This window comes from Somniosus microcephalus, chromosome 5 (assembly GCF_052327205.1).
Source record: "Somniosus microcephalus isolate GS21.2 chromosome 5, FLI_Smic_1.0, whole genome shotgun sequence".
Classification (NCBI taxonomy): domain Eukaryota; kingdom Metazoa; phylum Chordata; class Chondrichthyes; order Squaliformes; family Somniosidae; genus Somniosus; species Somniosus microcephalus.
In genome coordinates, this window is record NC_140991.1 from 56,860,365 (window position 1) to 56,885,868 (window position 25,504).

Genomic DNA, 25,504 nt, shown 5'->3' on the forward strand with positions numbered 1-25,504 from the left:
CCCAGTGCAGGTCAGGTACCCGCCTCTTTTGAAACTGGCATGGAGGTGGGTTGGGGTGGGATGGGTTCGTGCCCCCCTGATTTCAGGATTTTAACCCCCCCACATGCCTCCAATCCCACCTCCACGGCCCAATGAAAATCCTGCCCACTGGGTCTGGAAGTCTGGAAGCCTTAACAATCAAAAACTGTAAACAATGACATGAATCAGTCATTCATGAAAGAAAGACTTATGAAATAATACTGAGTGGCCTGTGGGTGGCATTGTCCAGGGAGAGTATAAATACTCGGGCACGGGCCCAGCTTGCGCAGGACATTCTTAACAGGAACTAGTGAAGGACACAACTAGACCTCCATGTTGTAAAACAGTTGATTAAAGCTTTGTTTAATGCTTAGACCAAGTGCCTAGTAGTTTTCTTACGTCAAGCAGCATACAGGCTTTTGAGATAAGATAGGTTGTTGACACTGAAACAATAGCCCTATTGAAGCAGCAGGTTGGAGGTTCCAGGAAGTCTGCAGTTTGGAAAGAACACAGTGGCTATACCCAGTTAAGTATTATAAACCAACACTTTGGAAAGAAACACAGAAAGATTAAAGAAACATGTGCCTTTGTAAAATGACATCAAGTGAAACATGGAGACACGATTATATGGTACAACCAACTGAGGCAAATAAGAATTGCATAGATCACCCTAGTTGAGGTGTTTTTAATTTACACATTATAAAAAGAATTGCACAGAATGCCTTCATAAAAATAACATCAAATGAAACATGGGAGGCACTAGCCATCACATTGTTTTTGTGTTGAACTTGGAATACCTAGGAGATACGAAGTCTGTGGTTGTAACCAGTTGAGGTGTTCTAAATGCAAAAGATACAAACAGGAGACTTTGATAAAAATGAAATCAAATAGAACTATTGCTGTCACATTGTTTTTATGATAAACTTGAGACACCTACACAGCAGACATAATTCTGCAGGCTAAAGCTGATCTAACAGTAAGAATAGAAAGAAGTCAACAGAAAAATGACTAGAGATAATTAGCTTACATCAGCAGAAAACTTCAAAGGATATACCACTGCAGAAAGGGTATAAATATAGGACTTTCAAATGGGAAGACAGAATTCGCTGAAAGGGGCAAAGCGATTCTCATGCTTCAGAGGCAGGCTCTGTAAGTTTTTAACTCTTTGAGTCTCGGGGATCAAAGGTATTTGATTTTGGTGGATATCCTGGAGAATAAGATTAAGAAATATAAAAATGTAATGAAGTTAAGATTTGCGAATAAGGATCTCTGATAATAAGAATTGTAAGTTTTTGTTTTTGGAACTGTTAATGTTGCGATTGAATCACCAGCTGTAAGTTACATGTCGGTTTTTTAATAAATCTATATTTTTTTAGAATTGTCTCACATAGTACTTCTGTATCAAACTCATGAACTCAATCTCTGTACACTCTTTGGTGAGGAGTTGCAGAATTCTGGAGGAGTTTTCCGGACCCTCATAATATCTGGAAGGTTACAGTCTAGTTAAACTTATTAAAAGTGCTATCTGGAGGATGGTAACATCTTCAGGTCGTTCCTTTCCTTTAGGGAGAGATAGTCTGAACCTTTAGACCCAATTAAGTGTCTTTAGGATTCGGCTACCTCTGACTTTAGTTGAAGGTGAACGTCTGAGGAATACGCCTGATCTGGGGTAGCCCTACAGGGGCTAGGACTAGTAACAATCCTTTCAGGGACACCATCAGGGTTGAAATGATTGTGCATTATGGGCTAATAATTTTGTGATTTAATACTAACTGAAGAAGTGTAAACTTTTATCCCATACTCCTGAACTTCATACTGCAAGTAAACATTTCTAATGTACAGACCTGGTAATGCTTCTATTGTTTGTTAACTGTATGTTAAGCAGCAATTAAGATGGAACTTGCACATTTACTCAGGATTTACTTCAATCTCACATCACATTAATTTCTCCCACCTAAAGCTGAAATTAAAACACTGGGTGCTGCCAGAGTTCCAAATGATGCAGATAGCAAGCGATACCAGAGGATATAGGAGGAGATAGCATACAAGGCTACGGGCCAAATGCTGGAATATGGGATTAGATTAGACAGGGCTTGATGGCCGGCATGGACACGATGGGCCGAAGGGCCTCTATCCGTGCTGTATTACTCTATGACTCTATGACTGAGACTGTCGATGAACTCTGCAACATGGATGTTATATTAATTCTGCCAATGCTAGGTACTTTGGAGGAGGAAGAATAGTAACAGGAGACCACAACCCAGGAGGTTCAATAATACAAGGTGGACTTTCACCACTTTGTACTATTCAATGAACTACAATCATGGCCAACGTGTCACCTACCTGGACCTGAGTGAGGAATAGTGTGCAAATATGTCAGCTCCTGGAGGCAGACCTGCAGCCAAGGAACAATGTTCAAACAACAGTAGCAGTGGAAATCTAAGTGACCACTGCATTCAACTTCTACACCATTGGGACCTTCTGGGCTAAGAGGCTGTTGTGGTACTTCTCCATCACTTGGATCTGCCAATATGCATCAGCATGCGTCAATTTAGCATACATCAACTTCACCGCAAGCATCAGCTGGAGAGGCAGAGCTAATTTTGCCAGTCGTGTGGCATTCTCTGAGTAAGAGGCATCATTCACTGTCCTCAAATCACTATTTATGCACCTACAAGCAATGCCCTCCCTTTCATCAACAGAAAGGAGTACTGCTCCCTCACTGTTCTGATGGTGTGCGACCACTACTAAAAAACTGTGCACATTTTGCAGGGAATTGCTCACAGTACAGATATCTTGATGGAACCAGCTGCTCCCTAGCTGTGCAAAGGGAAATACAGAATACAATCCTGGGCGATGTGGATACCCACTGCAAACATGGCTGAAGACAACTCTGCAAACTCCCCCACCCCACAAATTTTAATATTTGCTTTTATTAGTAGGAGAGCGCACACGAGCAAAATGTTTAACATGATGCAGGAAGTTGGAGTTGAGGTAGGAGATCAGCCATGATCTTGTTGAATGGCGGAGCAGGCTCAAAGGGCCAAATGGCCTACTCCTGCTCCTATTTCTTATGTTCTTATGACACACTGCCATGCTGTCTGCTAAGCTTCGTGAATTTCTTTCTCAGGCACATAATGTGATGCTTTATTGGAAGGAGTAGGTTTTCCTGAGAGATCTCCTGAGTACCAACTTGCTGGCCAACGTTCTCTATATGCTGATGACCCAGACTGGTCTGACCATGTGCCGGGATTTATCTGTCCTACTCTGCCTTTGGGGTACTTTTCCAGTGACAACTTCTTGTGCTGAGCCCTCCAATACTGACCGCAGTCTTGGAGCTGTGTGAGCAAAGACCATTGTACTCATGTGAGGTCTTTTATTTCTTCCTTCATGGCTAATACATTTCCAAATGAACGCAAACTAGCCTTTAAAGATTCTTGGACAGTGGCCCTCAACATCTTGACTTCATCAGCAGCATCGTTCCTGAGAGATGCTCCAACTGTGGGGGCCTCCTGCGCACTTGAGATTCTGGCTGCAGTCAGCACACAGTCCTGGCACAATGTTAGAATGAGGTTTGCCAAAAATTGCTGAAAATTCTGGGAAATTTGTAGAGCAAATGGCCAAAGTCGCAGACACTAAAGGGAATGTTTTTCTTGCAGTCCCAGTCAATTCCCCGCACCACCCCTCACTGGCACGATACCTTTGGTCAGCAGCATATTTAAAAGTGACTAGCCCCGAACTTTTGAATGTTGTCAAGGTATAGGTGGAGTGGATCTCCAGTCGGGGACAAGAAAATGGGGCAGGACCCAGTTCTGCCCATGTTGCACCCGTAAGAGAAATTTCAGTGCGGGGAGGAACATGGACGAATCTTCTACTCACCCCCATGTCAGGGGGATGTGTCTGGGAGAGTTCCTTGACTTCCCTGGCACTTCCACCCAGTACGTCCTTTAAAGGCTCCAGCTGAAAGCTGGCGTTAGTCTCGCTGAGGCCCAGAAAAGGCCCCAAAACTCTTACATTTGAAAAAATGGTTCCACTGGTTCCTTTTTATTGGCCCCTTCCTGGGTCTCCTCACCTTTGTTGGGCATCATGGCACCGCTCTGACTTTGTTGCCAGCAGAGCAGGATGGGAAGCCCAAGCTGCAGGCAATTAAGTTGTATATTAAAGCTAGAGGAGCCAGTTTGTGGAATGTTGCAGCTCACTGTCTGCATCAAACTGTGACAATGAACGTCACCCATCCCAGAGCCGTTAAGCCAAGATGACCCAAATTAATTTTGAGAACATCAGGAGATGTTGGGGGTGATTTTTGCTGGTAACTTTAGGCACTAAAGAGCCTCCAAAGTGGCCAAGATGGGGTCTTGAGCTGCAACGTCGGTTTAGCCCACCTTTAGCGCGAGACACCATCTTGGTAAAGGAGTTGAAGCGTGCACGAGGAATGGCCACCCCAAGGATCACTGAGGCTCTGATTGACAATTAAATTGTTTGCGAGCGCTCATTAAAGAGGCCACACGCCATTTTGCTGGCTAGCGCTGCAATTACTGACCTCTCTTAACAGCGACCAACTGAATAGGAGTAAAGAAGTCGTTGCTCAGGATTTCGAGCGCTACTTAAAGCCATGCTCAGCTTTCACGAATGCAAAAGCAAAATACTGTCGACGCTGGAAATCTGAAATAAAAACAGAAAACGCTGGAAATACTCAGCAGGTCAGGCAGCATCTGTGGAGAGAGAAACAGAGTTAACGTTTCAGTTCGATGACCTTTCCTCAGAACTGGAAAAAGTTAGAGATGTAACAGGTTTTTAAGCAAGTGCAGGGGCAGGGAAAGTGGGGCGGGGAGGAAAGAACAAAAGGGAAGATCTGTGATAGGATGGAAGGCAGGAGAGATTAAATGACAAAAGGGATGATGGTGCAAGGCAAAAGGGGATGGTAACAGGACAAATAAAGAAACAAAAGATGGGTCTACAGGAGATGTAAATGGGAACATCAGAATCATCAGCAACAGCTGCTATCTGAAAAGATGGCAACAGAGGTTATGATCCGAAATTGTTGAACTCAGTGCTGAGTCCCAAAGGCAGTAAAGTGCCTAATCGAAAGATGAGGTGCTGTTCCTCGAGAAGCGTTATCAAACAAAATTTGACACCGAGCCACATAAGAAGATATTGGGCCAGAAATTGGTGAACGGGGCTTGCCGCGCGTGCAAGCCCCGTATATGCACTTACCCCGCGCTACTGCCGATCAGCTCCAGGGATGCCTGGACTTGGTGTTTGAAAAAGAAGAATCCCGGGCAGCGTATGACGTCACGCCACCCAGGAGTGCAGCCAGCGCGAAGCCAGGAGCGTGCAGTGCAAGTGAGACACGCCCCTTGAGGTCTCAGTTTCACTGGACACGCCCCCAATGTTTCTGTCAAGCTGCTAAGCATTTTTACATGCAAAGCAGCAGTTTAAATAGGTTTGTGGAAGTTTTTTGAAGATTTTGGTAACTTTTATAAACTTTTTAAAATGTTTACATTATTTTGAGTAATCTGAAGTAGTTTTAAAGAGAATTAAAGCAATTTAAAGACTTTTAAAAGCCCTAAAAGAATTTTTTTAATTCCATTTATTTATTTAGCAATGTCGTCATCATACGTGTCTTCACACTGTTCCCTTTGGGGAACTGTATGAAGTGGTGGAAGGATTTATGGCCATGATTAACGCTCATTCCGTGACCGTAACCATCTTTGAACCAGCCATTAGGGCGGTTAGTCCTATGGCGGGAGGGTTTTACGGGCTCCCACAAGCTATACAAGGAGGGGGGGCCACCCACACCCACGGACACAAATATCCCACTGGATGTCAACCCAGAATTTAGAGCCGGAGCTCCGACTCCACTTGCCGGGACTGTCTGGAGCGGGGTTCGAAACCCTACCCTGATCTGGCCCAGCGGCGGGGATCCTACCGCTATGACAAAGGCCCAATCCGATTAGCAACGTGAAATGGCAGCATAGGGCTCCAGTCACGGGGAGGGAAAAGACGCAGGAAACGTATGGGTGTCACCTTTTGTGCGGAGTGGACCTTTTGCGTAGCAGTAAGCATCCCCGCCGCTGGGCCAGAAGGAGTAGGGTTTTGAACCCCACTCCAGACAGTCCCGGCAAGTGGAGTCGGAGCTCCAACTTTAAATTCTGGGTGGACATCCAGCGGGATACTTGCGTCCGTGGGTGTTGGTGGCCCCCCCCCCTCAGATGGGTTGTGGGAGCCCGTAAAACCCTCCCGCCATAGGACTAACCACCCTAATGGCTGGTTCAAAGATGGTTACGGTCACGGAATGAGCGTTAATCACGGCCATAAATCCTTCCACCACTTCATACAGTTCCCCAAAGGGAACAGTGTGAGGATACGTACGATGATGACCTCTTACGCAATGCACCTCCTTGGACCCTCAGTCGCAGATGCGAGGGGGCAAGTCGTGCAATTGTTAAATTTTTCATTTTATTGACATGTAAAATGTTGGCCCAGTAATTCCCTTCCAAATGCGCGAGTACGGTCGGGGTACTTACACATCTGGCCGGATGAAATGTCGGTTTTCAGCATGCACAGTGAATGTGGGGAAAACCGGCATTTCCTGTCCTCTGAACGAAGGGGTTCAGAGGCAGAACGCGTGCGACTGCACAGGCAGCGCGTGCGCAGTATAATTCGCCGCTTTCATTAATGCTTTCAGTGAGGTCAAGCCATTACAACTTACACATGAAAAAAGCATGGGTACAGTTGCTCCAGAGGCTGCGGAGGAAGATATTTATTATCGTGGAGCTTCTGAAAGTATGTATGTCTGTATATATTCCTTTGCGTGTTATGTATATATTCCTTTACTTATGTGTATGAATGTATTATTTAATTATGACTTTCAGAGAAAGTAACTTATTGGAAAATCATAATTAAAAACATACATTCATACACATTAGTAAAGGAATATAAAACATACATACATATACGTAAAGGAATATATGTGGACATACATACATAACTCATTCTCACATTCCATTCACACAGCCACAATTGCTCCTTTTACCTACCGTTCTGAAAACCCTTTAAAAAAAATTTTTTTTAACTTTAAAGCTTACTTAAAATTTCTTAAAATAACTTCCCTCCCTTTCCCAAACAAAAATATTGCATTTCAGAAGCTCCACGATAAAATATATCTTCCTCCGCAGCCAATGAACAACTTTACACTTGCTTTTTTCAAGTGTAACTTCTAAGGACTTACCCTCACTGAATCCATCATTGAAATCCACAAAGTTCACTGCGCAAGCGCTGCCTGTGCAGTCGCACGCGCTGTGAATAGACCTCAGGTCTGGAAATGCCGGCGTTCCCCGCATGCGCTGTTCCTGCTGAACGCCGGCATTTCCAACGGCCAAATGCGTGAGTACCCCGACCGTACTCACGCTTCTGGCCGCGAATTTCTGGCCCATTAAGGCAGATGACCAAAAGCTTAGTCAAACAGATAGGTTTTAAGGAGCGGCTTAAAGGAGGAAAGAGAGGTAGTGAGGTGGAGAGGTTTAGGCAAGGAATTCCAGAGCTTAGGGCCTTGGCAGCTGAAGGCACGGCCAGCAATGGTGAGTGATTAAAATCGGGGATGCTCCAGAGACCAGAATTAGAGGAGCGCAGATATCTCAGAGGATTGTAGGGCTGGAGGAGATTACAGAGATAGGGAGGGGCGAGGCCATGGAGGGACTTGAAAACAAAGATGAGCATTTTAAAATCGAGGCATTGCTTAACCGGGAGCCAATGGAGGTCAGCAAGCACAGGGGTGATAGGTGAACGGGACTCAGGATTGCTACCAGTGCCATGTGCTAGTCAGAGTAGAAATAGAAGGATATTTCAGATGAATACGTGGCTGGCGAAATGGTGCGAGGGGGAGGGATTCAAATTCCTGGGACATTGGAACCGGTTCTGGGGGAGGTGGGACCAGTTCAAACCGGACGGTTTGCACCTGGGCAGGGCCGGGACCGATGTCCTAGGGGGAGTGTTTGCTAGTGCTCCGGGGGAGGGTTTAAACTAAAATGGCAGGGGGTTGGGAACCTGAGCAGGGGACAGAGGAAAGGGAAACAAGGATAAAAGCAAAAGATAGGAAGGAGAAAAACAAAAGCGGCAGTCAGAGAAATCAACGGTTTAAATCAAACATGGCCACAGTAAATAATAATTCTAATAGGCCTAAGAGCGTTAAAAAAACAAGCCTGAAGACTTTGTGTCTTAATGCGAGGAACATTCGTAATAAGGTGGATGAATTAGCTGCGCAAATAGAGGTAAACGACTATGATTTGATTGGGATTACGGAAACATGGCTCCAGGGTGGCCAAGGCTGGGAACTCAACATCCAGGGGTATTCAATATTCAGGAAAGATAGGCAAAAAGGAAAAGGAGGTGGGGTAGCATTGCTGGTTAAAGAAGGGATTAACACAATTGTAAGGAAGGATATTAGCTCTGATGGTGTGTAATCTGTATGGGTAGAACTGAGAAATACCAAGGGGCAAAAAACATTAGTGCGAGTGGTATATAGACCTCCAAACAGTAATGCGGAGGTTGGGGATGGCATTAAAAGGGAAATTAGAGAAGCGTGCAATAAGGGCACAGCAGTCATCATGGGTGACTTTAATCTACATATAGATTGGGCTAACCAAATTAGTAACAATACTGTGGAGGAGGAATTCCTGGAGTGTTTACGGGATGGTTTCCTAGACGTTGTCGAGGAACGAACCAGAGATCAGGCCATCTTAGGCTGGGTATTGTGTAACGAGAAAGGGTTAATTAGCAATCTTGTTCTACGAGGCCCCTTGGGTCGGAGCGATCATAATATGATCGAATTCTTCATTAAGATGGAGAATGAAGTAGCTGACTCAGAGACTAGTGTCCTGAATTTAAATAAAGGAAACTACGATGGTCTGAGGCGCGAGTTGGGTAGGATTGATTGGGGAATGTTACTCAAAGGGTTGATGGTGGATAGGCAATGGCAAACATTCAAAAACAGCATGGATGAACTACAGAATTTCTCATCCCAGTTTGGCATAAATTTTTTTTAAAAATGTGACTCAACCGTGGCTAACAAGGGAAATTAGAGATAGCATAAAATCCAAGGAGAGGACATATAAATTGGCTAGAAAAAGCAGTAAACCTGAGGATTGGGAACAGTTTAGGATTCAACAAAGGAGGACAAAGGGATTAATTAAGAAAGGGAAAATAGAATATGAGAGTAAGCTTGCAGGGAACATAAAAACTGACTGTAAAAGCTTTTATAGATATGTGAAGAGAAAAAGATTGGTGAAGTCAAGCGTAGGTCCCTTGCAGTCAGAATCAGGGGAATTTATAATGGGGAACAAAGAAATGGCAGACCAATTAAATACATATTTTGGTTCTGTCTTCACAAAGGAGGCCACAAATAACCTCCCAGAGATGTCGGGGAACATAGGGTCTGATGAAAGGGAGGAACTGAAAGAAATCAGTATTTGTAGGGAAATGGTGTTAGGGAAATTGACGGGATTGAAGGCTGATAAAGCCCCAGAGCCTGATAATCTACATCCTAGGGTACTTAAGGAAGTGGCCCTAGAAATAGTAGATGCATTGCTGATCATCTTCTAACATTCGATATAATCTGGAACAGTACCCATGGATTGGAGGGTAGCTAATGTTAACCCACTATTCAAAAAAGGTGGAGAGAAAACGGGGAATTACAGACCCGTTTATTCCAACTCTTTGCTTTCTGTCTGCCAACCAGTTCTCTATCCAAGTCAATACCTTGCCCCCAATCCCATGCGCCTTAACTTTACACGCTAATCTCTTATGCAGGACCTTATCGAAAGCCCTCTGAAAGTCCAAATACACCACATCCACTGGTTCTCCCTTATCTATTTTACTAGTTACATCCTCAAAGCCTGACATCGGTAGTGGGGAAAATGCCAGAGTCCATTATAAAAGATGTAATAGCAGAGCACTTGGAAAACAGTGACAGGATCGGACAAAGTCAACATGGATTTACAAAAGGTAAATCGTGCTTGACTAATCTACTGGAATTTTTTGAGGATGTAACTAGTAAAATAGATAAGGGAGAACCAGTGGATGTGGTGTATTTGGACTTTCAGAGGGTTTTCGATAAGGTCCCGCATAAGAGATTAGTGTGTAAAGTTAAGGCGCATGGGATTGGGGGCAAGGTATTGACTTGGATAGAGAACTGGTTGGCAGACAGAAAGCAAAGAGTTGGAATAAACGGGTCTTTTTCTGAATGGCAGGCAGTGACTAGTGGGGTACCGCAGGGATCGGTCCTTGGACCCCAGCTATTCACAATATATATTAATGAACTAGACAAGGGAACTAGATGTAATATCTCCAAATTTGCAGACGACACAAAGCTGGGTGGGCATGTGTGCTGTGAGGAGGATGCCGAGAAACTACAGGATGATTTGGACAGGAAGGCAGATTATTATCTGAATGGCAATAGATTGGGAAAAGGGGAAGTGCAACGAGACCTGGGTGTCCTTGTGCACCAGTCGCTGAAGGTAAGCATGCAGGTGCAGCAGGCGGTTAAGAAGGCAAATGGTATGTTGGCCTTCATAGCGAGAGGGTTTGAGTACAGGAACAAGGATGTCTTGCTGCAGTTGTACAGGGCCTTGGTGAGACCACATCTTGAGTATTGTGTGCAGTTTTGGTCGCCTTATCTGAGGAAGGATGTTCTTGCCATGGAAGGAGTTCAGCGAAGATTCACCAGGCTGATACCTGGGATGGCAGGAATGACGTATGAGGAGAGATTGGGACGATTGGGCTTTTACTCGCTGGAGTTTAGAAGAATGAGAGGGGATCTCATTGAAACTTATAAAATTCTGACAGGACTGGACAGACTAGATGCAGGAAGGATGTTCCCGATGGTCGGGTAGTCCAGAACCAGCGGTCACAGTCTAAGGATAAGTGGTAGGCCATTTAGGACAGAAATGAGGAGGAATTTCTTCACCCAGAGAGTGGTGAACCTGTGGAATTCTCTACCACAGAAGGCAGTAGAGGCCAATACATTAAATATATTCAAGAAGGAGTTGGATATATTTCTTAAGGCTAAAGGGATCAAGGGGTATGGGGAGAAAGCAGGTACCGGGTACTGAATTTGGATGATCAGCCATGATCGCATTGAATGGCGGAGCAGGCTCGAGGGGCCGAATGGCCTACTCCTGCTCCTATCTTCTATGTTTCTATGGTGTGAGTTAGGACACGGGCAACAGAGTTTTAGATGACCTAGCTATGCCTGCCTTTTTGTGGGATATGTGAAACATTATTTGTTCCAGTCCTACTAGGAATTAATAAATTTGTGTAGGAATTTATTAATGAATTAATGTTTATGTGTCGAAACTTGCTGATGAATTAATGTTTAGGAATGTATGTATGAGGATAGTTGGGCTCTCGAATATAAAGGGCTCTCTAATATGAACTTGTGAACTGTGACCTTTGACTGCAGAAGGAACTCGTGCTCCAAAGACTGAACAAAAGAAACCAGCCGTGTGCTGGACAGTCACAGCGGAGAAGAAAAGAAGCAAGGAACAGGGAGCTGGGAAGAACAGGGAATCATCACTACGCACCCAAGTCAAATCAGTGCGCTCCGCCATCCAAAGTTATATACGGGAAGTAAATCCTGTTTGAACTAGTTAATTGCTGCCTAGTTTTGTTAAGACATGCATATATATTTGAATGTTTAATAAACTTTTCCGACTTGTCATAAATCAGTGGTCTTGTTGTCAATTTAAGCTGGGCCAAAAGAACTAAAAATCTTACACTCTTTAGCCGGTACATTAATGACTGTATGAGTGCCATTTCCTGCTCTCACCCCGAACTGAAAATGTCATCAACTTTGCTACCAATTTCCACCCTTCCCTCACCTTCACATGGTCCATCTCCAACTCCTCCCTTCCTTGACTTCTCTAGCTCCATCTCTGGGGATAGGCTGTCAACCAATAGCCACTATAAGCCCACTGACTCCCACAGCTACCTTGACTACACTTCCTCTCACCCTGCTTCCTGTAAGGACTCTACTCTGTTCTCCCAGTTTCTCCATCTCCATTGTATCTGTTCTGACGATGCCACTTTCCATATCAGTGCTTCCGATATGTCTTTCTTTTTCCTCAACCGAGGATTCACCATCACCGTTGTTGATAGGGCCCTCAACCGTGTCCGTCCCATTTCCTGCACTATGCTCTCACCCCTTCCCCTCCCTCCCAGAACCACCCCTTGTCCTCTCCTCACCTTCCACCCCACCAGCCTTCACATTCACATTCAATGGATCATCCTCCACTAGTTCTACCACCTCCAGCGCGATGCCATCATCAAACACATCTTCCCCTCCCCTCCCCTTTCAGCATTCCAAAGGGACTGTTCCCTCCACGACACCCTGGTCCACTCTTCAATAACCCCCAACAACCCCTCCCCTTCCCACGGCATCTTCCCATGCAAGTGCAGGAGATGCCTGCCCTTTTACCTCCTCCTTTCCCAGCACCCAGGACCCCAAACACTCCTTTCAGATGAAACAACGATTTACTTGTACTTCTTTCAATTTAATATACTGTATTCACTGCTCACGATGTGGTCTCCTCTACAGTGAGGAGACCAAACGCAGATTGGGTGATCGCTTTGCAGAACACCACTGTTCAGTCCGCAAGCATGACCCCAAGCTTCCAGTTGCCCGTCATTTTAATTCTCTGCCACACTCTGACACTGTTCTATTGAAGCTCAATGTAAGCTTGAGGAACAGCACCTCATCTTTCGATTCAGCACTTTACAGCCTTCCGGACTCAACATTGAGTTCAACAATTTCAGATCATAACCACTGCTTCCATTTTTTCAGATGGCAGCTGTTGGTAATAATTCTGCTATTCTCATTTACTCCTCCTGTAGACCCATCTTTTGTTTCTTTACTTGTCCCAATACCATCCCCTTTTGCCTTGCACCATCATCCCTTTTGTCATTTAATCTCTCCTGCCTTCCATCCTATCACAGACCTTCCCTTTTGTTCTTTCCTCCCCTCCCCGCTTTCCCTGCCTCCGTACTTGCTTAAAACCTGTCACATCTCTAACATTTTCCAGTTCTGAGGAAAGGTCATCGACCTGAAACATTAACTTTGTTTCTCTCTCCACAGATGCTGCCTGACCCGCTGAGTATTTCCAGCATTTTCTGTTTTTAGCTCTGCTTTCACCGTTCACTTGCTGCTGGAGATCGACTGACTACTCTGCGTTTGAAAAGGACTTTTGAGACACATCGGGAGACTTTCTGGGACACTTTGTTAAGACTTCACCAACACTCTACCAACATTTTCCTGGAAATTCTCTGAGGACTTCACCTAAAGAGAGTGAGTGCTGCGCTACTCTACCTTATAGGAGTCACCAGGAGAAATGGAGTGCTTGGTCATTGGCATCTTGTAAGGGGGTCCCCCTGGGTCTGGAGGAGGAATGAGATGAGGAGATGAGGTCAGGCAGAGGAGCACCAGCTGCTACAGGACAGGAGGGACTGGAGGGCGAGGAGGGCTCCTTTCCCCCCTGTGGTACAGGACATCCCTCCTCCTCTGAACCTCCTCCACCAGGACCTCCAGTGCCACATCCGAGAACCTGTGCGCCCTCTCCCTCGGTCCCTGAGCCATCTTGAAAAGTTCCATTGTGTGGCACTCCACACCTTTAGAGGAAGTGGGTGAGTGGAAGCTACATATACCACTCCAGGAAAATTGCTTCTAATCAGCACTTGAGTGCTAAACATACAGGTGTTTCAGTCATGGTAATCATCAACTAGCCACAAAATTGCAGGCTAAAATCAGACTTAAACAGGCGTGTCTTATTAGCACAGCACCCACTTAGTGCCTGTTTTCATCCTTTCCCCAAAATAACCCTGCTTTCTTTAAACCCACACCAGAAGGGGTAGGAGAGGTAGCCGGTTTTATTGGCAGGGCTACTGGCAAATCACTTAATGGGGATGAATTTAGAAGGACTGCCCTCTCACTTGCTGGGGACATAGAGAGAAAAGTACAAAAGGATATAGGGCAATGTCAGCCTGCTATGTCTGGGTAGGTAGCCAGACCTAACGAGGGGAAACTCGCTCATCTCAACCCCAGCTGGTCAGACTCAGAAATGCTGACTGGGAAAAGTTATGGAAGCCTGCTAATAGGGAGGTTCTTGAAGGGAGTTCTGTAGTGAGTTGAATCAAGGTGAGATTACATTACATCCATTAGCCTATATATCCACTTGTCTGTAAATACAGCAGCTTAATGGCTCGTATGTGGTTTTGTCTCACTAAAATGTTTCAGTCTGCCTTTGGAAAGAATGGGGAAATGCACACAAGGGCACACGCAAAATGCACAATATCCAATTCAGATCACAAGGGCTTACTACTGTTACAGCCCGGGTTATGATATTAGATATTGAGCATTACGGGCACACCCCTGATGGAAAGATGTTCAGACTGTTTACATGAGTGAGAAGCACCTCTGTCCCTGAGGGAATATCTTGTAACGATATTAATGTTTCCTTGAACATTGGTCGTCATCGAATGTCCATGCAGCCTGGTCAAAATGCATGGAACATGTTCACTAATGACATGGCTTAACCAGTATTCATTTTTAAAAATGATTTCCCTGGATGGACAAGCCGAGGGGGACAGTGTAACAGTAATTTTACTTGTACCTTTTTCACAACTTATCAAAAGTTGTCTTAGCAACAAGTTACCATTGAACCAGTACTATTACCCAGAATGCCTTACAAGCAATGTTCCCGCTAAGCTGCGCGGCCGCGCAGTCGTCTGCAAGATCCCGCGCAGGCCGCTCACCGGCTTTTACATGTTAGGAAGGCAAATGGTTTTTCTTTATTCGCTTATGGGATCTGGGCGTCACTGGCAAGGCCAGCATTTATTGCCCATCCCTAGTTGCTCTTGAGAAAGTGGTGGTGAGCTGCCTTCTTGAACCGCTGCAGTCCGTGTGGTGAAGGTACTCCCACAATGCTGTTAGAGAGGGAGTTCCAGGATTTTGACTCAACTACGATGAAGGATCGGCGATATACTTCCAAGTCAGGATGGTGTGTGACTTGGCAGGGAACTTGGAGGTGGTGATGTTCCCATGCACCTGCTGTCCTTGTCCTTCTAGGTGGAAGAGGTCGCAGGTTTGGGAGGTGCTGCCGAAGAAGCCTTGGTGAGTTGCTGCAGTGCATCTTGTAGATGGTACACACTTTTGCCACGGTACACCGGTGGTGGAGGGGGTGAATGTTTAAGGTGGTGGATGGGGTGCCAATCAAACGGGCTGCTTTGTCATGGATGGTGTCGAGCTTCTTGAATGTTGTTGGAGCTGCATTCATCCAGGCAACTGCACTCCGTGTTGACCTTCATTGCAAGAGGATTTGAGTACAGGAGCAAGGATGTCTTACTACAGTTATACAGGGCCTTGGTGAGACCACACCTGGAGTACTGTGTGCAGTTTTGGTCTCCTTACCTAAGAAAGGATGTACTTGCCATAGAGATAGTGCAGCGAAGGTTCACCAGACTGATTCCTGGGATGGCAGTGTAATGTATGTACCTTTAAGGGGGGGGACTACTTTTTACAGCTCATGTATACTGTAGTACCGGCAGTGACCACACCTGTATATAACGTTGAGTAGTAATCTGTACAGTTCAGTTGCAGTCTGAGCCATGTTGAGCAAACATCGTTTGTACCGTTCTCCGCAGTCTGTGTCTGATTATACATGGACGTTACATTGGCGACGAGGCAGGTTCGAACATACCTGCAACTCTGCATCACCTCCCAGGGATTCGTTCCTGGAGATCAGTGGATTAGAGGTCAAGGCCAGAGACTCGAGAATTGCGGGGGAGGCTGTCGAGAGCCAGGCTTGGCTTTCCAGTCGAGGTGGTCCAGCGACGCGGGCTGGCAACAGGTAGTGCGCAGACCCTTCCCGGACAGACCCTTCCTGGCTAGAGCCCGACCGAGCGGCACAGCAAAGGGCTGAGCAGCATCGATGGGGAGAGAGAGAGAGGGCAGAGCGCACAGTGCGCAGCCGGTGTTCAGGGGCCGAGCAGCGTCGGAGAGAGGGAGAGAGAGACGCGCAGAAAGTCGCGAGGCGCCGCCATTGCCACGAGAACCGCCGGGAGCAGTGTCGGCAGCAGCAGGGGAGGAAGGAGAGCGTGGGAGACGCCATTTTAAGCCATTGGGAGACGCCATTTTAAACCACACCCAAGATGCCGAAGAGTGGCAGTATCACCGCATTTGACAATAAAGTCGAAGATTGGACTACATATGTCGAACGAATAGAGGTGTACTGCAAGGCAAATGAGGTGTTAGATGACAAGAAAGCGTCGGTATTGTTAAATTTAATGGGTGCAAAGATGTATGGGTTATTGCGAAATCTAGTAATCCCAACGAAGCCAATGGAAAAGAGTTTTGAAGACATAGTAACGATACTAAAGGAACATTTAAACCCCACACCGCTGCTGATAGCAGAAAGATTCAAGTTTCACAAACGGAACCAGCATAAGGATGAAAGCAATGCTGATTATTTAACAGAACTGCGCAAACTATCGAAACACTGCCAGTTTGGAGCGGGACTGGCAGATACCTTAAGGGACAAGTTTGTGTGTGGGCTTCAAAGTGAAGGAACCCAGAAACGGCTTTTATCTGAAAAGGACCTTACGCTGGAAAAGGCTTTCAGCATTGCAGTATCATATGAAGCAGCAGCACGGGGCGCTGCAGAGATACAACAGAGACTGCAAGAATATGGCACCAACGAAATGTCATATGGAACAGAGAAGTGCTATCGCTGCGGCAGAACAACACACGACCAGAATGATTGCTGGTTCAAAGACAAAGTGTGCAGACAGTCTGGAAAAGTAGGACACATAGCACGAGTCTACAGGTCGGGAAAGAAAACCAGCAATAAGAAACCGACCAAATGGAAGTACAAGAAGGTACATAAGATAACGGAGAATAGTTCAGACGAACAAAAGAGTGATACCGACTCCGAAAGCAGGGAACTGAGTTGTCTGAAACTACATAATGTGATCACAACGGAGGATCACCGAACCATTTGGGTCACTCTCAAGATAGCAGGAGTCCATTGGCAGAGGGCAATGGAACAAGTCCTGCAAGGGATCGCAGGGACACAGGATCAGCTCTAACAGTCATAAACCGACGGGACTACGAGTGGCTATTCTCACACATACCCTTGAGAGACACAAAAATTATTTTGAAGACGTACACGGGGCAAAAAGTCTACCCCAAAGGAAAAATAAGGGTGACCGTTATATATAACGGTAAGGAAACACCAAAACTAGACCTGTATGTATTGCAAGATGGAGGACCACCATTACTGGGACGTGAATGGATCCGGAAAATACAACTGGATTGGCATTCCATACAGGCACTGACTGTGGCTGACAAAAAGGATGACGACGTCACACCTGGGCGACTGTCAAAGATCCTAACTGACGCGAAAGAAGTGTTCCAGCAAGGACTCGGAACACTAAAAGGCATGACAGCGACAATTAAAATTGAAGAAAACGCAAGTCCAAAATTTTTTAAGGCCAGACCAGTACCTTATGCGATCCGCCCAGCCGTCGAAGCAGAGCTAGAGAGTCTGGAACGTTCAGGTGTACTGTCCAAGGTAGACTGGAGTGAGTGGGCTACACCCATCATCCCTGTGATGAAAAAGTCGTTGAGCAGCATGCCTGGGGAACCAAGGAAGGTTTGCATCTGTGGGGACTTTAAGGTAACAGTGAACCCGGCCCTTCACACCGTACAATATCCACTTCTGCGGATTGAAGATATTTTCGCCTCGCTATCTGGAGGGAAACGCTTCACTAAGATTGATCTGGCCCAGGCGTATCTGCAAATGGAGGTAGAAGAAGCATCAAAAAAATACCTCACAATCAACACCCATAAAGGTCTCTATCAATACAACCGGCTGGTATTCGGGGTAGCATCAGCTCCGGCTATTTGGCAGAGGGCAATGGAACAAGTCCTGCAAGGGATCCCAGGGACCCAGTGTTATTTGGACGACATCCTGGTCACGGGCGAAAATGACAGTGATCACCTTGCCAACCTGGAGCAGGTGCTCACAAGATTGCAGGAATATGGGCTCCGAGCTAACCGCTCCAAATGCGAGTTTTTTAGAAAACAGATCTCGTATTGTGGCCACGTTATCGATAAAGAGGGGTTACATAAGTCCCCAGAGAAGATTGAGGCAGTAGTCAAGGCTCCAGCACCGGAAAATGTGTTACAATTGAGGTCGTTCCTCGGGCTGGTAAACTACTACCATAAGTTCTTGCCAAATTTGTCTACAATACTAAACCCACTGAACACCCTACTGCAAACTGGGGTGCCATGGAAGTGGAGTGACGAATGTAGATGAGCTTTCCAGAAGAGCAAAACACTAATCACATCGAAAGAGGTATTGGCCCATTACAACCCAGCATTACCAATTCGGTTGGCATGTGATGCGTCACCCTACGGCATTGGAGCGGTGCTGTCGCACAAATTCTCGGACGGCTCAGAGAGGCCAATAGCCTTTGCGTCACGATCACTAACCTCAGCCGAGCGTAACTATGCCCAGATTGACAGGGTGGCCCTCAGCCTAGTGTGGGGAGTGAAAAAGTTCAATCACTATCTGCACGGGCAGAAATTCACCTTGCTGACTGATCACCAGCCTCTTGTCTCCATTTTTAATCTGAAGAAGGGCGTTCCGGTGATGACTGCGCAACGACTACAAAGATGGTCACTTTTTCTAGGGGCGCACCACTACGAGATTGAATATAAGGGCACGAAACAGCATGGAAATGCTGATGGGCTATCACGCCTGCCACTGCCTACTGCGGAGGAAGCACCAGCAGTGGATCCTGTCGAAATATTCCATTCGACTATAGTTGAATACCGACCTGTAACTAACGCTTGTATCGAGAAGGAAACCCGAAATGACCCGACACTGTCTCGGGTATATGATTTGACGGTGAAGGGATGGCCAGCACATGGCGACTCACTGTTGCCAGCATTCTTGACAAGGAGAGAACAGCTGTCAGTGTGCCGGGGGCATAGTGGTTAGCACTGTTGCCTCACAGCGCCAGGGACCCGGGTTCGAATCCGGCCTCGGGTGACTGTCTGTGTGGAGCTTGTACATTCTCCCCGTGTTTGCGTGGGTTTCCTCTGGGTGCTCCGGTTTCCTCCCACAGTCCAAAGATGTGTGGGTTAGGTTGATTGGCTATGATAAATTGACCCTTAGTGTTAGGGGGATTAAATACGTGGGGTTACGGGGATAGGGTGGGATATGTGTTGGTGTAGGGGTTACGGGGATCGGGTGGGATATGTGTCGGTGCAGGCTCGATGGGCCGAAATGGCCTCTATCTGCACTGTGGGGTTTCTGTGATTTCTGTGACCGTGATGTGTGGATCCCGAGTGGTAATTCCACCCAAGTTAAGGGATAGAGTGCTCAATGAGCTTCATGAGGGTCATCTGGGAGGGGTAAAAATGAAAAGCCTAGCCAGGGCTTATGTGTGGTGGCCGAGAATCGATAAACAAATCGAGGACCTGACCAAGAGCTGCTCAGGATGCCAGAAAGTCCAAAATGCACCACCACAGGCCCCTCTACACCCATGGGAGTGGCCCTCATCTCCATGGCAATGGGTGCATATTGATTTTGCTGGACCATTCATGGGCTCAATGTTTTTAATAGCCGTGGATGCGCACTCGAAATGGCCTGAGGTCATCAAAATGTCCTCCACCACCACGGAGAAAAGTATTGCAGTCCTATGGACCATTTTTGCCAGGAATGGCTTGCCAGAACAGATTTGCTCCGACAACGGACCACAGTTTGTGTCCGAAGAGTTCCGGAGGTTCTTGAAAAAGAATGGGGTAAGGCATTACACATCTGCCCCGTATCATCCAGCCACAAATGGATTGGCTGAGAGGTTCGTACAAACCTTTAAGAAGGCAATAAAGGCTATGTACAATGACAACATTCTGCTGCAGCACAAGGTGGACAATTTCCTGTTCGCCTACCGGAATGCGACACATGCAGTCACCAACCAGGCCCCAGCCATGATGTTCTTTAACCGAAGGTTAAGATCTCGCCTGGATTTGCTCAGACCAAACGTACGAAGAGATGTTGAGAGTAAGCAATTCCAGCACATCCATGAGAAGCCAACAAGGAGCTTCAATGTAGGGCAACCAGTCTTGGCCCGCGACTACCGAACAGAAAAATGGCAGCCAGGAATGATATGCACACGGCAGGGCCCACTAATGTACACAGTGGACGTTGGGGAGAGCATCGTGAGACGCCAAGCTGACCAGATCCTAGAGTCACAGGAACAAGTCAACCCCATGCCTCGCCCATACGTACCTGGTGATGAACCCGACGTACAGGTAGCATCTACCCCAGAAACAGTAGCATCGGAAGCTGATGAACCAACCGACGACAGGGGGCCAGAATCGCCTCCGCACCAAGAGCAAGACACTCGGGAAAGGCGCTATCCAGAAAGGATCAGGAAGCCTCCCCAAAGACTGAATTTATAAATAGACTATTTTCAGCTAATGTTGCATGTTAAAAGTGTTCATTGTAATTAGTTTGATATTTAATTGTTAAATGAGTGTTATGGTACTGTTAATCTAAAAGGGGAGGAATTGTAATGTATGTACCTTTAAGGGGGGGGACTACTTTTTACAGCTCATGTATACTGTAGTACCGGCAGTGACCACACCTGTATATAATGTTGAGTAGTAATCTGTACAGTTCAGTTGCAGTCTGAGCCACGTTGAGTAAACATCATTTGTACCTTTCTCCGCAGTCTGTGTCTGATTATACACGGACGTTACAGGCAGGACTGTTGTATGAGGAGATATTGGGTCGACCAGGCCTGTATTCACTAGAGTTTAGGAGAATGAGAGGGGATCTCATTGAAACTTATAAAATTCTGACAGGGCCAGAGAGACTGGATGCAGGGAGCATGTTTCCCCTGGCTGGGCGGTCTCGAACGAGGAGTCACAATCTCAGGATACAGGGTACATTTAAGATGGAAATGAGGAGAAATGTCTTCACTTAAAAAGTGGTGAACCTATGGAATTCTCTACCACAGAAGGCTGTGGAGGCCAAGTCACTGAATATATTTAAGAAGGAGATAGATAGATTTCTAGACACAAAAGGCATCAAGGGGTATGGGGAGAGAGCAGGAATATGGTATTGAGATAGAGGATCAGCCATGATCATATTGAATGGCGGAGCAGGCTCGAAGGGCTGAATGGCCTACTCCTGCTCCTATTTTTCTATGTTTCTATGTTTCTACATTGTAGATACCGCGTGTGCACAAAAATTTGAATGGGCCGCGCATTGGGGGAGGCAGGCCGCGTAGGAGGCGGTGCAGTTTACAGGGGGAGCATTGCTTACAAGTACTCCATAGTGTATCACTACTGATGGGGCTATTCAAAGTGTTCTTTTCTTTTGCGTGTCAGTTTGTAGCTGCGGAACTTATGACATGGGTTATGCATGCTTCTGAAAACAATGTCATAATCCATTGCCATAGTGTCCTCTAGAAATTTGAAAACATTGGTTTGATGAAGTCCAGATCGTAGCAATAAGCAGAACTATCTGCTATTTTCATAGGACAAATCACCGATAACTTACATTTTTGGTGCACCATCCGCAATTTTTTCCAGCTTGTATACATTCCCCACATGATTTTGCATTGGCTTTTAAACACTGACTGGGATCTGTAACATGAAAAGGCAAATTAAGACCACTGCAGTCATTTATGCCAAAACAGGCGCAAATAAGTATTTAACATTACAATGAAAATTGCTCCAAAATTAGCAATTTAAAACAGATTAAATCCACACAATTCCTGTGATTGACTAAGACTGGGTACAGCCAGGAATTTCTTAAATTGTACACGTTAAGTACTTTGGGATCAAAAATCCACGGGTCAATGATCCCGATAGCTACACCGATGTAACCTCTATCAGTGACCCTGCCCAAGTTTGTGGGGTCAGGAGGGAGCCCACCTCAGTAGCATCCTCTGGCGGGTCCCTGTGCCACTAGTGGTGCATCTAAAGGCACCTGCCTTGTGCAGGACGTTGAAAATGGTGGCGTAGATGTCTGGGCTGGGTGGGGTATCAAGGGCCAACCCCTGGAAACTTCCTGACCGTGCCCTCAGCGGCCCCTTAAGAATTTTTAAATTTTCCAAATCCTCTTTGGGGTCCATGCCATGACCTAGGCCTTGACCCCTATGGTGGGGCCCACAACCTCCATTGAAAATGCTAGTATTCTCAGTACATTACCAACTTTGGCAGAGGAGAAATAAGGATTGAAACCCAAAGGAAGATTTAGAGAAGCAAAAATAATCTCATTTTCTGATCATTAAACTTAACAGAGTCTCAGGGCTGGATTTTGATTTAGGGACGGGCTGGGGTCGTGTAATCCGCATTTCGTGTTATCCACCCGAATCTAAATCGATGTGGGAGATTGATGCGATTTTAACTTAATTGGCCAATTGAGTTCCAACGTGTGGGAACCCATGGCAAATGAGTTTTTCCTGTCTGAAAGTCGCCTCCGATGACATTATCATTGCTGCTGCATTTAAGGTCAGTAACAAGCCTTGCTTCTTCTGCAGACTGCCAACATTTTGGCCTTTCATGCTAGCGGGACCTGGAGGCATAATGACCAGCGAGAGACCTAGGTTTGCTCCCAGGTTTGATGACGTTGCCCTGCAGGCTTTAGTCGAGGGAGCAAGAGCTCATAAAGAGGTGCTCTTCCCTTCTTCAGGGAGGAAGAAGCCTCCCCAGCAGACCAAGGCTGTGTGGATCCAGGTGGCAGAGGAGGTCAACTCATTGTCAGTAACCCGCAGAACCTGGATTCAGTGCAGGAAGAGGTTTCATGACCTTTTGCGCACTGGAAAAGTGAGTATGAATTTCCCATCACCCTCAATCTGATCCCCATTGCCTCTCCTCACCAGCACTCAGCTTTAGCAATCTCTTCCTCCACATCCCACTTGACACCGACATCCATGCACCCTTACCCATCCCCTTTCTCTCTATGGTCACATTCACCTAACTATTTGCCTATGCAGCCCTCACACTCCCCATCACTGTGATGCTATGAAAACAATTGACAACACACAGGGAGGGCCCTTGGTCTTGCCACCTCACTCCATCTTTGTCTCCTTCTAAGTATCTACGCTATGGAATCTCTACACTCACTCCTTCATTCTCACTCAACCTCCACTTGTCTCCCTCATTGCAGGAAAAGAGAGCTCACAATAAGAGAGAAAGAGCAAGGACAGGAGGAGGGTCACCCTCAGTAGCCCACCTCACCCCCTGGGAGGAGGCGGTCCTGGAGATCATAGGAGTGGAGGAAGATGCGCAAGTGGGGGACGGACAGACGGGTGCATCACAGCAAGCTGGTGACAGAATAGTTTTCCATCTCTCTCATTGACATTGCATGAGTCGCTGATAATGATTCTGAAGCTCTAACAAATGGACTTATGATCATCTGCAATATGCAATGTGCATGTAACCTTGGCATCACATCTTTGACTCTTTCCTTTACTCCCCCACAGGACCATTGCAAGCACTCGTCCCCACTAGCCAGGAGGAAGAGCCTGAGCATCCAGACTCCTCAGAGGAAGCTGCAACCTCTGAGGGCGCAGCGTCAGCAGAATTCAGTGCACCCAGCACCAGCGCAGACACTCACACCTCGGTGGGACCTTCGGGACATAAAGTAGTGTTGTCACCTGGTGTATCACAGCTCACAAGTGAGCATCAGCAGATTGTGGAGACAGGGACAGCAGTGGAGAGTCCTAGTCGGAGGGCGCAGGACTCTGCCAGCTCGGCTCAGCTGCATGTCGACCCTCTGCCTCTGGGTCCATCCATGAGATCAGCAGTGCTGGAACTCCAAGTACAGATGCAGGAGTCTCTGGCAGGTTCTGTCTCCAGGGTCACTGCGAGTGTGGAGCGAATGGAGGAGTCCATTGCGAACATGAGCAGAGCCTTTGTGGAGTCATTGGCGCATGAACGCATCACCATGGAAAGGATGGCAACCTCCATGGAGGTGATAAGTCGCCAGAGTGCAGGAAACATGGTGAGTGTTCAGAATAGAATGACATCTCTGGAGGAGCGATGTTCATCTATTGAACAGAGAAACCAGACCTTCATGGAAGTCCTTCTGAGTAGGACTGCCAGTGCAGATACGGGTCCCCATGGCCCCCCTGATGTGCAGCAAGGTGCTCTCAAGCCACTTGCAAGCGCTGAGGGGGACCTGATCCATGGTGGCAGAGAACAAGGAAGTGTGGGCTCCTCTCCAAGTGCTCACACTTCCATGCCACTGCAGAGCCCTCGGTCAGAGCCCCACCAGGGTCCACACCCAACTGAGGTTGGCGTCTCAACCCCTGCACAGCCGCAGGAGCAGCAGACCGTTTACGAGCCCTCACAGGTTCGCAACCACAGAGGACACCCGCCAAAGGTGTCGAGACAGGAGCAGCAGGAAAGTGAGCAAGGGGTCTCCACATCTGCTGGAGCCACAGGGGAAGCACCACGTAGGAGCACACGTAAGAGAAAGATACTGCATGATGGGCCTTCAATAACCACAAAACTAGAAGTTATAGACTTAAACAAGTTGGCTTTTAATCATTAAGATCAGAGCTAACATCTCAACACGCCGACTGGTTCACAGGAATGAGTCATACAGATCCTGGGATCTTTATGTAAGAGAAGTCAGGGGCGGAGCCAAGAGCCAAGACCTGGAACCTCCCAGGTTAGTCGGGAAAGCGGAAGTGAAACTATACACAGTGGGGGAGGGTAATATACATGAGTGCAAAACGAATACAGGATCAAGACAAACAGATTTCATTACATTCACCCCTTCTATAGATTTAGTCCATCGGGGTGATGTTTCTTAAAAGTTGGTATAAGTGAGTCTGTCAGGAGGTTTTGCAGTTCTCAGTGTTCAGCGCAAAGCCGGTTGGGGTGCCTCTAGGGGAGTGGATTCTAGTTCCTCCGCTGTCCGGGCCTCCGCGGTGTCTTCCAGGTTATCTGCAGTGTCCTCCAGGTTAAAGTTGGGTATTGATACCTCTGGGCGTCCTGTCTCTTTGTAGTGTAGGTCTTCATCGGGTAGTCTCCCATCGTTCTCTCCGCTCCCCGAGGGAGCGAGGTCTTTTATGGAAACAGTGTCCTCTCGCCCGTCAGAGTATTCGATATAGGTGTACTGAGGGTTTGCATGGAGGAGCTGTACCTTTTCCACAAGGGGGTCCGTTTTATGGCCTCTCACGTGTTTCCGCAATAGTACTGTCCCCGGAGACGTCAGCCACGTGGGTAGAGATAAGCCCGAGGTGGATTTCCTGGGGAAAACGAACATCTTTTCGTGAGGGGTAGCATTAGTGACAGTACATAACAGAGACCTTATGGAGTGGAGCACGTCTGGGAGGACTTCCTGCCAGCGGGAGGTCGGAAGGCCTTTTGACCTTAAGGCTAACGTGACAGCCTTCCAAACAATAG

General features: G+C 46.8%; 1 protein-coding gene across 3 annotated transcripts in view; it reads right to left on the reverse strand.

The window, feature by feature from the left end:
• Positions 1-25,504, reverse strand: part of LOC147117050 (integrin beta-1-like) — a 166,022-nt gene that overhangs the window by 89,837 nt on the left and 50,681 nt on the right. For all 3 annotated transcript variants that reach the window (XM_085987645.1, XM_085987646.1, XM_085987647.1), the window contains exon 3: positions 21,642-21,727. In XM_085987645.1, the coding sequence (XP_085843771.1) occupies positions 21,642-21,727 (86 nt within the window). The remainder of the gene's footprint in view (positions 1-21,641; positions 21,728-25,504) is intronic.